Source organism: Cynocephalus volans, chromosome 4 (genome assembly GCF_027409185.1).
Source record: "Cynocephalus volans isolate mCynVol1 chromosome 4, mCynVol1.pri, whole genome shotgun sequence".
Lineage (NCBI taxonomy): Eukaryota > Metazoa > Chordata > Mammalia > Dermoptera > Cynocephalidae > Cynocephalus > Cynocephalus volans.
Genome location: NC_084463.1, coordinates 32,382,545 through 32,396,328, shown reverse-complemented (window position 1 = coordinate 32,396,328; position 13,784 = coordinate 32,382,545). Strand labels below are relative to the sequence as shown.

The window sequence follows — 13,784 nt, the reverse complement described above, 5'->3', positions numbered from 1 at the left end:
TTTCCCCCAACCTGGGACATGAGTACCTAGGAATAAACTTTCCCAACACCAAGGAATCAATCTACCTGAGAATGAGCCTTCCCAACAACAAAGAAAAAGTAACATCTTTTCAATTAGAAAACTGATCATCAGCACTTTCATGAGGCACTTTTTGATTGAAAAGGGGAAAATGATGTCTTGGCTGCATAAGCAGTTCTCTAAGAGTATTCACAGCCTTGAAGGGGGCACTTATGACTCAGATGAGACATCCTGTTCATAAACAAAAGATTCATGTAAGTTCTTAAAATTGCTGATGTAGCAATTAGTGTATAGCTTGCTAACTCTGAGCAAGCTGCCTATTGTCAATCAACTGTTAACACAATAGACAGACAAATGCCCTTGGTTCCTCCACCACTCCAGTTAGGTACCAAAAGCTATGTCAAATAGCTCCATTTCAAATTAATCCCTTCTACACCCTGATTCAGCTCAAAGCAGTAAGATGAGTTGTCTGTCCTGTTCCACAGAAATGAAAAGAACTGTTGACAGTGGGGAAGTCATTGGAGTAAGCAAAACTGAATCCATGCTGGGACCTAAAACCACACGGGCTCTAAAAGATTTTTAAAAGGACACAGTTTTTTTCTTGGCATGGATTTCTCTGAATTCCCTCTTTCCCATGGTTATTTGATATTTTGAACCTTGGTTATGGGGCAAGATGACATTATTTACATAAATATAAAGTTGTTTTCCAGCCGGCCTGGAACCACACATACTATCCAGATCCTGGGAAACCAAGGAAGACATCAATAAAGCTATGCTGATTCCACCCCTCTGGCAGGACCTTAAGGTAATAACATGAAGGACAAGAACAGAAAACAGACAGAGCCTTGGCAAGACGTTGTACCTGGCTCCTTGCACATATCCCCCACAGCTCACGTTCCCTTCCCTCCTGCTTTTCATTTCCCATATTCCATTCCCTAGCCCCATCTTTAAGAACCTCTCAGTATATCTGAATCTTTGAGATGGCTTTAATGTAGCCAATCTCCTTCAGGTTTACTAGAGAGATGGGTTAGCCAAACATCTCTCCTCAGGTCACTGGTATTCCTGAATAAAAGCTGACTTCCATTTTCACCAACATTTGACTTTTGAGTGGTTTATTTTTGAAAGGGGGCAGGCAGCCAAACCTTTGCCCAGTAATATTCTGAATTATTTGCCTCTGTCAAAATGTACCCTGCTTTCTCACCCCTGTCCTCCGAACCCACAACCCCCTCTGTCTATGCTGCCTCTGGCCCACACTGAGTTCTCTCACTCCGTCTTTCAGCATCCAGTGGAGGTGTGACACTTTCCTTCACCTGCCCATTCTGCAAGGGTCCTTGTCATAACCCATGACCCCTCTACCATCTGCACTTGTTTCCCAACCATCCCTATAACCAGACCTCAACCCCCCGTGAACAGGACCTTAGTCTTAGCCACCACTGAACTACACTGGGTGGTCAGTCTTTCATGGCCAAGTAATGACTAGGAAGGTCATCCTGGTAGTGGTGATGTCAAAGCATAGAGAAAGCTGAAACCCACTGATGCAGGTCAAAAGGCCTAGCCTGTTTTCCTTAACGTTGCCTCAGGCCAAGTATCTGCTATAGAGGATAAACCCATACATTCAGAGTGGCCACCTTCCTACAATGACTGTGGGCAGTCTCTATGTAGGAGTCACCAAATGATAAACCCAAAGGGACTTCAGAAATCAGGTACTCAACCACTTCATTGCACAGACATGGCAACTGGCTTCCAAACCCCTAGCAAATCCATGAATAGACCCTGAAGGAGGGTGTTTTTAATGACAGCCTGGTACAAAACAATGTGGAGGCCTAGAAGGAGGGCTCTCACCTTTCCAGTTCTATTTCCCTGGATTTACCCTCATTCATGTTTGTTCCAAGGAAGCCGTGTTCCTCCCCATGGTCATGTACATGCATTCTGCCAGACTGCATTCGCAACCTTTTTCCTACCAGTCCTCACTGCCAGACCCTTTGCTTTCTCCTCTAGTCACCCATGTCCTCCCATCTTTCAAGGCAGGCTCAAACTTCACTCCTCTGAGAAACCTCCCCCAGCTTCCATTTCTAAGAGCCTCTCTGTCCTCTGTGTTTTAATACAGAGTCTCCGAAGTTGGTTTGCCCCTTAGGCATTGATTGGCTATAATGCACTAGAGCTCCAATTTAAATTTACAAATATGTGTATTCAACCCTACATTCCACCTAATACCTTGTACTGAACTGGCATTCCCCAAGCATTTGTTTCTTGTTTGATTGGTTTTTTTCCTCATCCCATTTATCCACCTACCACAAGTCAATCTCTGCCAGTGAAGGGGTCAATTAGAAATGGGTGGTAGTGGCATTATTATGTCATTATTATTAGGCAACTGCACTTGGAAGATAGTTGAAAAGAAAGGAGAGGAAGCAAGTGCCAAGAAAAAGGTGGTCAGAAAGCAGAGGGCGCATTCTCTCATCTGCCTGAAACTGGATTTCCTTACCGATGAGAATAGTCAGCATGATGAGAATAGTCAGTGTGTCCTGGGAGGAGACACTGGACCACATCAAGGTGTCGATCTTCCTCCTCCTCCTCCTCCTCCTCCTTGGGTGAGTTATGGAGAAACCCCAGGGAAAGTGATTCCACACGATGGCAGTTCTCAATACAAAAAGAAGAAACTACATGGTCCATTCTAGTGGAGAGACTGATCTCAATTTTGGGGAAGTGGTCCATGGCCCTTTGCACAAAGTCCTCCTCTTGCATCTCGTACAAACAGTAGAACAGTTCCAGCTGGCTGGGCTGGATCTGCAGCTTCTTGGCCTTGGCTTTTTCTTCAATCCATTTCAGCAGCTCCAGCCTGATCTGCTGAGAAATCTTGCAACTCAGTTTCTTCTCCAAGTAGGTGGTCCTCTCCTGGTTTACAAGACCAAAGAGGAAACGGACAACAAAAATCAGATACCCCTTTTCGAATTTGCCATAGTTTTCCAGAAGGACCGTCACATCTCGGTTCGGAAGCGCGGAACAACTCTTCGGTCCATCCCTCATCCCCCCGTCTTCCTCCTCTTCCAGGAGGTAGTACATGGCAGCAAAGAACTCCTGGAAAGTCATGTGGATGAAGCTGTAGAATTTCTCACAGTCCACTGCCTTTTGGAACAGGTTCATCCTCAGGAAAGCAGACACATCCACCTTCTGCAGACCGTGATTCCTGAGGTCACTCTCCTCAAATAGGATTTTCTGGTTCCAGATTCCATCTGCGGCCAAAGAGCAGAGCCCCCAGAGGTAGGTAGAGAGGCAGTTCTGGCTCCCTCCTCCAGACTGCAACAAACTGGAAAGGAAAAAGACATATACTGCAGTAGTGGTCTTAGACGTCTGGGCAAGACTCTTGCCACTCTCCATCTGCTGTTTTAGTCCAGTGCACACAATCCAGCAGACCAGGGGAATAAAGCACATAGTGAAGAGGATCTCGTTCTCCTGAATCAGCCTGAAGGCTTCCCTGGCTTGTGCCTCATCTGAGAAATACTTGAAGAAATACTCCTTTCTTTTGGCCTCTGAGAAACCCAGGATCTCCACGTGACGAGGATGGTCCAGTAAATGCTGCAGCTTCTCCAGGGCCACAGGTCTGGTGGTAATGAGCAGAGAGGCCTCAGGAAGCAGCTTCTTTCTGATGAGGCTGCTCAGGAGAATGTCTCCCTGCTCGGCCTTCTGCCAGTCCATGCAGAGTGCCCCTATGTGCTCGTCAAAGGCACCTTGGAGCTCATCAAAGCCATCCATGAGGAAGAGGATCCTGGAGGGCTTGCTTACGATCTTGCATATGGGTGGGTTTGGATCAGGGCAGCAGCTAACAATGAGGTCCCCCAGACTCCTCCGTGTCACGAGGCTAACCTCCCGACAGTTGATGTAGAACAAATAGTCAAACCTGTCCTTGTAGAGTTTCCCTGACGCCCAGTCCAACATAATCTTCCTGGCCAGTATTGTTTTCCCAATGCCTGCTGCTCCCTGGAACACCACCGTGTGCACAGGCTCTGAGTGTTCGTCATCAGGATCAAACAGCAATTCCATTTTAATGGGACTCATAGGGCTGTCCCATGTCTTGGCTGAGGTCCTGCCAATGGCCAGAAGCTCATGCTCCCTTTCCTGCTGGCTGCGGTGCTCCTTGACGAGACGCAGCCTGGTGTAGCGTTTGTTGAGGTTCACACTCTCACCCAGTCGGGCATTCCTATCTTCGATACACTGAAATCTGCTTCTCACATGTCTTCTGTACTTCTTACAGTAATCTACAACAGAGACAGAAAGTTAGACTTTGGGAAGAGCCCACACACATCTACCTCAGATGAGCTATAAACAGGGCCCTGTGATTGAGAGGTGTGGTTTCTCTCTACTGCTTAGATATAGAAGGTCCCAGAAACTCTGGTGAATTTTTCATCTACACACTTGAACAGAAGACAGTGCTGTAAGTGCAGCCACCAGAGAGAAAATCCTTTTTGTCCAATCTTATTCCTTTATGTAGTCTGCAGCCCATGCCTTTTAAAACTGCAAGCACTTACTCACCTCCCCTTGGTTCTGGGACTGCAAGGAGCCGTGCAAACATAAATGTGTTTCTTCAGCTGACAGTGCATTCCTGAGACAGGCCTTTGCGCCCAAAAAGCAAGAACATGTAGAATGGCCAAGCTTCCCAGCTACTCAGCTTTCCAGCACCTCCTAACCAGGTCTGAAACCCAATTGGAAGCACCACCCTTATTGCTTACCTTTCTTCCTTTTACAGATAGAGATTCTGGAAAGGTATCCCAGTAAACCCATCCACTCCTCTTCAATGCTCTCTTCCCGGCATATCACAGTGGGATTAGAAACATGTGCATTATCTGAACATAAAAGGAAAAAAATACAGTGTCAAAAACCAGAACTCTTAACCACAGAATGAAACTGACACCCAGCCTAATACCTGGCACGGGTCAAAGGCACCTGCCCCAGACATCTCCCAAATCAAAACATGGCTCAGAGTTGCAGGTGGAGGTGCACAGTCAGGTACAGTTGGGAATGTTCCTGCACTCCTAATTTGAAAGCAATGGCTGTCTCCCACCTGCTAAGCATTTGGTCCTCATTGTATCCAGTCTCAGAATCTCTTTCCCAGGCCCAGGTATCAGTTGGCAAACATGTTTGGCAGACAATGTTTGTTTTATACTCCTTCGTCTTTGGCAAAAGCTCTCCACTACCTCCAAGATGGTCATGGGCCAAGAAGGATCACCCTTCCCTGATCCCAAATGCCTGTAATCCATTTTTTCCCATTTCTGGTGCTTTCAAGTGTAGATTTCTGTGTCTTCAAGAGTGAGAATTACTAATCTGTTTTATGTCTAATTCAGTAGTTCAGAATCCTGGCTGATTTTAGATTCACCTAGGAAGCTTTATAAACACCAACTCCAGGACTCTGCCCTCTGCAATTCTTTTTCAATCTGAGGTGAGACACAGGCACCATTATACAAGGGGTCTTCAAAAAATTCATGGAAAGAGCTGGCCAGTTAGCTCAGTTGGTTAGAGCATGGTGCTGATAATATCAAGGTCCAGGGTTTGATTCCTGTACTGGCCAGCTGATTTAGAAAAACAACCTGATTTAAAAATGGAAAATGGACTTGAACAGATCTTTCTCCAAAGATGACATACAACAAGCACATGAAAAGATGTTCAACATCATTAATCATTAGGGGAATTCAAATTAAAACTACAATGAGATACCACCACATTCTCATTAGGATGGCTACTCTCCCCGCCACCCCCCCAAAAAAAAGTGTCCATAAGGACATGGAGATATCAGAACCCTTATTCACTGTTGGTGGGAATATAAAATGGGGCAGCAGTACGGCAGTTCCTCAAAAAGACTAAACATAGAAGTACCATATGGTCCATAACTTCCATTTCTGTGCAATCCAAAATAATTCAAAGCAGGGTCTTGAAGAGATATTTGCCAATGCTCAAGGTGGAAGTAATCCAAGTACCAATTGACAGATGAATAAACAAAATGTGGTATATCCATACAATGGATATTATTCAGTCTTAAAAAGAAGGAAATCCTCACACACACTACTACATGGGTGAACCCTGAAAACATTATGCTAAGTAAAATAAGCCAGTAACAAAAAGACAAATGCTGTATGATTCCACTTAGATGAGGTACAGAGAGTCGTCAAATTTATACAGACAGAAATTAGAATGGTAGTTACCAGGGGCTGGGGGATGAAGCAATGGGGAGCAGTTGTTTAATGGGTGAGGAGTTTCAGTTCTGCAAGATAAAAAGAGTTCTGGAGGTTGGTTGCACAATAACATGACTGTACTTAATACTTCTGAACTATACACTTAAAAGTGATTATTTTTAAAATTTTTTTAATTTTAATTTTTTAATTTTATTCTTTTTTGCGGGAGGTCGGCCAGTATGGGGATCCAAATCTTTGACTTTGGTGTTCTCAGTACTATGCTCTCCCAAGTGAGCTAATTGGCTGGCCTCAAAAATTATGAAGATGGTAAATTAAGTTTACCATAGTTAAAAAAAAATTGTCTTCCTTCTACTCACCCCATTCTGGCTCATCCCTCTTAGCTTTCTCGTAAAGGTCTCTCCTGTTGATTGCAGCAAAAATCCACACAGCCATGGCCCACGCCTTCTCCTCCCCATTAAAGTCAATCATCAAGGTGGCTAGATCCACATGGTCTGCCTTCTCCATCTGACTCCTCGGGAGCGAGATGCAGCCCTTTTGAGGAGGATAGTCTTCTAAATGCATTTTGAATTTCTTTAAGTCCACATCCTCCAAGTCCTCCAGGTAACGGGACAGCTTGCAGCGGATGCTTTCCATCTTCATCTGCAGTCCTTCTCAAGGTCCTTGGACTTAGGTCCACACTGGAAAACCAGGCAGTGAAAACAGCATATGGATAAAAAGAGTCTTTTTTAAAGTCTCCTTTCAAAGAAAACTAATTAACAAAAACTCAGAAAACTCAAAAGAAAAAAATTTCTAGTGACTATGAGTCACCATCTTTAATTTTGAAAGGTGAGCAAATCCTTACCAGATAGGTCTCCTGTTGGTTTGGATCCAGAAGTGTGTCCTGAGCCATGGAAGAAAGGTTTCCCTATGGAGAGAAATAAATAAATGAACCCATAAACATGATCATATGACAGTGAACCACCACTTTATGATGCCACCTTCACATATCACCAGGAAAACTTCGGCCTCTTGGATCTCTGGGCTATGACCCTGGACATACTCATCACTATTTCTAACTTTAATTTCCTCATCTATAAAATGAGAGAGCAGAAGAGACGGTCTTCAATTGCCTTCCAACTGAAGGCTCTGGTTCCTTGCTTCTGTTTTGACCTGAAGGCATATGGATGAGGAGCCTAAAGAGGAGGAAGCCAGGAGGTGAGTAACTGTGGTCACAGCATAGCAGTACCTGATTCCTTCATTTTACTGTATTTGGCAAAGCACTCCATCAACCCAAAGCCACAAATAATGCTACAGGGAGGGAGAGGACCTGGAAAATGGTAAAACTTTCCAAACTGGAATTTATATGACCACAGTTCAATGTTCAAAACACTCCAAACTCACTCATCAATCCCTATTCCATCTCCATTCTTGCCTCTCCATTCCTGGTTTCATGTGCCCCCCAAGACCAGCCCTTTATACATTTTGGGGTGAGTGGTCTTCAGACAGGTTCTCCAGTTCTGTAGACCCTCCCAGCTCCTGCCATATCAATCTTTCCATCCACATCAGGATTCTCCTCTCCTCTGTGCTCCTTAACCCTCACCCTAGCACACTCCACTTTGATCTTTACCTCCCCTTGGTTTCTCAGGAGGTTCATTTCCTCATATGCATCCCATCTGCTCCCCTGGCAGGAGGCCAGGCAAATCTGCTGAAGTCTTGGGTGCAACCTGTGGTTGCTGCCCCATCCTCACCCCTCGCCCACACATATACACACATGCACACACGCACTTGAAAACAGAAGGCCCAAATAATGATAAACATAAAAACATTATAGAAATGTTATTGAAATGTTGTTGAAGGACAGACTTGGAGGCTAGAAGAAGAAATTCCTAGTCCGTTAACCAAGACAAGTTCTACCCCCTCAACACGCCTTCCCCATTCCTCCCCAGTCCTTTCGATTACCCTGCTCCACAGAGCTGGACTCACCCAGATGCCAGCCTCAGAAACAGCTAGAGAGGAAATGTGATGAATTTATAGCAATCACAGACCCAGCAGGGGCAGGAAGGATGTGGTCTCAGCATGGAGTGAACAAACTTGCATCACAGGCAAAGGCAGAGAGACTGCTACGTAGCTGGATTTTCCAAACCGTATCAACAGTGTTGCCAAAATCAAGCCTGGTCTGGAGAGTTGGATTCCTCTTGCCTCTCCTCGGGGGTTCCCTGTAGAAGCAATTGGGGGTGGGGAGTGAAACTGGCGGTGCACAATCGATGTCTTCTCTGTCACGTAGAGCAGCCACAAGGGCCGTGATTTCCCTGCTGACGGTAAGAGAAGTGATACTAAGGATAAGGCCAGAGCTGGTAAGTACAGCACTGAGAGAGCATGACCTGGCCTTCAAACCCCAGACAGAGGGGTGTTGGCAAGTGACTTTGTGCATCTGCTTCCTCACCTGTAAAATAAAGACAATAATGGAACCTATCATAAAGGGCTGTCAGAAGGAAGGAGTGAATGGATAAATGTAAGGCCTTTAGAACAGAGCCTGGTACAGAGAAGCTGGTAACAGCAGTTGGTTCCTATCACTACTAACTGTTGCTTTAGAATTATGTACAGGATGCTCTGAGAGATGAAAATGAGACATTACTCTTAATGAAGTAAGGGCATGATAGCAGATCCTCACTCAATAAACCAAGTGCTGCATGTCATTAGGGGCTGGGGCAGGAGCAGCAAGGACTTAAGATGCTGAAGCTAAAGAGAGCAAATCAAATATGCACAAAAAGAAAGGAGCTCATTGGCTTAATCAGGGAAATTTTGTTTGTTTTTAGTCAAATTAATGGGGGTACAATATATATGCAGTAAAAAATCATGCCTTTATAAAAACAGACACACACACCAATGGAACAGAATAAAAAGCAGAGAAATGAATCCAAGCGTATACAGTCAACTAATTTTTGACAAGGCCACCAAGAACATTCAATGGGGAAAGGACAGTCTCTTCAATAAATGGAGCTGGGAAAACTGGATATCCACATGCAAAAGAATAAAATTGGACCCTTACCTTGCACCATATGCAAAAATCGACCCAAAATGGATTAAAGACCTAAACATAACATCTGAAAATATAAAACTCCTAGAAGAAAATGTAGGGGAAAGAAAAGGCTCCTTCATATTAGCCTTGGCAAAAATTTTTTTGAATCTCTCACTGGAAACACAAGCAACAAAAACAAAAATAAATAAGTGGGACTACAACAAACTACAGAGCTACTGCAGAGCAAAGGAAACAATGAATGTAGTGAAAAGGCAGCCAATGAATTGGGAGAAAATACTTGCGAACCATATGTCAGATAAAGAATTAGTGTCCAAAATATACAACTCAACAGCAAAGAAAACAAATAATCCAATCCAAAAAATGGGCAAAGGACCTGATTAGACATTTCTCCACAGAAGAAGCAAAAATGGCCAACAAGTACATGAAAAGGTTCTTTAACATCACTAATCATCAGGGAAATCAAACCACAGTTAGATATCAACTCACACCTGTTAGGTTGGCTATTATCAAAAAGACAAGTGATAACAAGTGTTGGTGAGGGTGTGGAGAAAACACAACCCTTGTATACTAGGTGTTGGTGAGAATTTAGACTGATACAGCCATTATGGAAAACAGTATGGAGGTTCCTAAAGAAATTAAAAACAGAACTACGTTACAACCTAGCAATCCTTCTTCTGGGTACATAGCCAAAGGAAATAAAATTGCCACCTCATAAAGATATCTGCACACCTATGTTCGTTGCTGCATAATTCACGATAGCCAAGATATGAAAATAACCAAAGCATCTGTCAACAGGTGAATGGATTAAAAAAAATTGTGGTGTATATACACAATACAATATCATTCAGCCTTAGAAAAGAATGAGACCCTGTCATTTGCCAAAATGTGGATGAACCTGGAGGACATTACACCAAATGTAATAAGCCAGACAAAGGAAGAAAAATACTGCATGATCTCACTTATACATGAACTCTTAAAAAACAAACAAACAATCAAGAAAACTTGCATACACAGAAACAGAGTGTAGAACAGTGGTTATCAGGGGTGGGGGAAATAAGGAGATGGAGGTCAAAAGGTACAAAGTTTAGGTTATGCAGAATAAATAAACCTAGAGATTTAATGCACATCATGAGGACTATAGTTAAAAATACAAGGTGTCTTGAAAAAGTTCATGAAAGGATTCATATTATCTCTTAATTCCATTTTTCCATAAACTTTTTAAAGTGCCCTTGTATTGTATACTAAATTTGCTGAGAGTAGATTTTAGGTATTTTACCACACACACACACACACACACACACACACACACACACACACGCACATGCACAGGCAACTATGTGAGATTACGTATATGTTCATTTGCTTGACTTCAGTAATCGTTATACTATGTACACAGGGTACTTCAAAAAGTTCATGGAAAAATTAAATGAAAAGATAATATGAATCCTTCCATGAACTTTTTAAAGACCCTTTGTATGTATATCAAAACATCGTGTTGTACACCTTAAATATATACAGTAAAAAGGGGAACCTTTTTAAATAAAATAAAACACATATTTGCACTGATTAGCACATTTGTACACAAATCTGGAAGAACTGTATTTGGAACTACACCCAGGAAGTGGGAGGAGACAAAGAACTTATTTTCTACATTATACACTTCTGTTTTGATTGACTTTTTTCTCAGCAAGCACATATAACTTTGTAACTAAAAAAGAGGGGTGGGGGGGAATGTTATCGAGTGCAGGTGGCATGATTTTGGTGGCACTGGAATAGGATGATACTGACTATTGGTCTTTCTTGCTTTTCCATCCCCCCTTGGTATACCAGTCCTCCATCTAGCAATGCTCCTTTTTTCTTTTCTTCTTCCCCCAAAGGTGTTAATCCTTCCTCCCATGCTTTCTGATCCATGTCAAGGCATGAACTGTTAAATATTAAGCATATGTTCTGTCCTATGATGCAGATCCATAGGTGATAAAAACAGCATCCACTGGCTTCCATCTTCCTTGCTGAAAGGACCTAACTTTGTGCAAGTACCTACCTACCCCTCCCCCATAGGACTCAGGAAAAGTTAAACCTTTCCTTTAATTCTGGAAATATATCCTGCTTTATACAAGCTGATGATAGGATCCTATACTACTGCCAATACTAATACTACTAATTGTTTAAGGAGCGAGTAGGTGAGTAAATTCTGGTTACAAAAGCAGAACATCACAGGAAAAAAAAAAGTCTGTGCTCCTAAAAAAAGAAATTCCAGGTTTGGTCCTTTGCTGCCACTAGATGTGGTCATGTCAAGCTGTGATGCCTGGAACTTCTATTCCAGGTGGCAGAGCTGGAGAGGGAAGGAACAGGGTCCATAACGGCACTGTCGCCCATGGAAGCAAATAGCCCAACAATAAAATGCCTTGTTGTTTAAATCAATTTAATATGGCTTTTTTTGATTCTTAGATCCAGGGACCACTTCTGAGGCATTATCTGATGATTCTTTTCTGTGAGTTTCCATTTCCCTGGGGTTGACACTGAGCTAATATTTACCAGTACAGGTGGAGCAATTGCTGACAACCTACACCTGTGCCTTCTAGTGGGTGTCTGTGCCCTAAGACTTGTTACATATTTTGAAAATGATCCTTGCTTCAACCAGCACCATTTCCTCACCATTTCACCATCATAGGTTTCCGTATGGCAAATACAGTTACAAAATAAAGTGTTATCAACCAGCTTTGCATTTCAAGTTGGAACAAGGTAACATGAATGAGGTTGTGAATTGAACAAAGAGCCTTTATGATAAAAAGTGGGCTTTCTGAGAGAGAAAAGCTTTGTTGAGCTCAAAATAGCATGAGTGTTCACAAGCTCAAAAAATAAATTTTATTTCATAAACTACAGCACAAAGAAGTCTGTGAGATGAATGAAGATATATTCAGTTTTAGAAAGTACAGCCATAATTTTGCTGATTCTTTGTGAGTCCCTGTGGACAAGCCGCACTAGAGGCATTGTGAGGTGATGTAAAAACAATTTCAAAGAACACAAAAATTTCAACAGCAGACTGAATTAGAGAAATGGACAGTAGATACTTCTGGGTCGCTGTAATGGTTAATTTTGTCAACTTTGCTAGGCCATGGTACCCACATATTTGGTCAAACACCAGCCTAGCCATGTCTCTGAAGGTATTATTTAGATGAGATTAACATTTATATCTGCAGACTTTGAGGAAAGCAGATTACCTTCCATAATGTGAGAAAACTCATCTAATCTTAAAGGCCTTAAGTGAAAACAGACCCCCAAGGAAGAAAGGAATTCTGCCTGCAACCTGCCTTTGGACTCAAGACTGAAACATCAACTCTTCCCTCGGTCCGCAGCCTACCTTGGAGAATTGGGACTTGCCAGTCTCCACAATCCCATAAACCAATTCCTTAAAATAAATCTCAATCTCTCAATCTCTTTCTCTCTCTCTCTCAGTTCTGTTTCTATTGGCTCTATTTCTCCGGAGACCCCTGACTAATATAGTCCCTGAGAAAGGACCCACGACCCAACCTGAAACCTCCAGCCCAAACTCCAGAATGGGAAATGACAGAAACTATTAATGGGTCCAGGGGATCAGAAACTTCTAGGGAGAGACAGAAACTACTAGAGTCTGGCAGAGGACAACATGCCTCACTGACCCAGATGTAGCCCAGAGATAATATATAACTCTCAGAAAAATCCCTCTTCTAAAACACGAAAATAGTGCCCAAGGTGCCAACTGGGCAGATGAGGACATATTCACAAAAACCTGCATGGTCCAGATGCAAGGAAAAAGCAGATTTCTGAGACAACTGGGAATCCCAAGGGGCCTGAGGCTGGGATGAGGATGTAGTACCAGATGCAGCTGGGAAGGAGGCTGGTACCCAAGATGCTATAGTTTGAATGATGGTGCCCTTCCAAAATTCATGTAAAAATTTAATCCTCAATCCAACAGTATTAAGAGGTGTGGCCTTTGGGAGGTGATTAACAACCTCATATGGGATTAGCACCCCTATATAAGTGGTCCAGGTTAAAAGGAGTACTCTCTTTTGCCCTTCTGCCTTCCTCCATGTGAGGCCACAGCAACAAGGTGTCATCTTGGGAGCAGGGAGCAGCCCTCACCAGACAAAACTGCTGGTGCCTTGATCTCAGACTTCCCAGACTCCAGAACTGTAAGAAATAAATTTCTGTTCTTCATAAATTACCCAGTCAGATGGACTAAGACACGAGGCCAGGCAGAGTGATCTCAAAAAGGCTCAGCAAGAACCAGAGATCAGCACAGCGGCCTGATACTCCTCTCCTCTCTCTGGCCAGGGAGTGCCATAGCGTCTAAGTTTAGAAAAGAAAGAGATTGCATTTGAAACTGAAAGTGACTGACTGACCTTAAAAATGGCAATTTCACTTTCTATTGTCAGTGGAAATGTGCCACAACAGAGAAAAGTCATGAATGAAGACAAATTCACTTGTACCAAGTACAGTCACAATTTGACATTACTGAGTCTCTATGAGTTCCTGGGAGGAGAAGCCACTTTATGTTGCTGCTGCTGCTCTTCCCTCTTTCCAAC

The 13,784-nt window shown here is 43.1% G+C and overlaps 1 protein-coding gene across 3 annotated transcripts in view; it reads right to left on the bottom strand.

Annotated features, from left to right (window-relative positions):
- The window catches only part of NLRP3 (NLR family pyrin domain containing 3), a 74,014-nt gene that overhangs the window by 18,362 nt on the left and 41,868 nt on the right, over nt 1-13,784 (bottom strand). For all 3 annotated transcript variants that reach the window (XM_063094299.1, XM_063094298.1, XM_063094300.1), the window contains 5 exons: nt 8,163-8,395; nt 7,042-7,104; nt 6,557-6,877; nt 4,743-4,856; nt 2,501-4,271 (listed from right to left, as the gene is read on the bottom strand). In XM_063094299.1, the coding sequence (XP_062950369.1) occupies nt 2,501-4,271; nt 4,743-4,856; nt 6,557-6,839 (2,168 nt within the window). In that variant the 5' untranslated portion in view covers nt 6,840-6,877; nt 7,042-7,104; nt 8,163-8,395. The remainder of the gene's footprint in view (nt 1-2,500; nt 4,272-4,742; nt 4,857-6,556; nt 6,878-7,041; nt 7,105-8,162; nt 8,396-13,784) is intronic.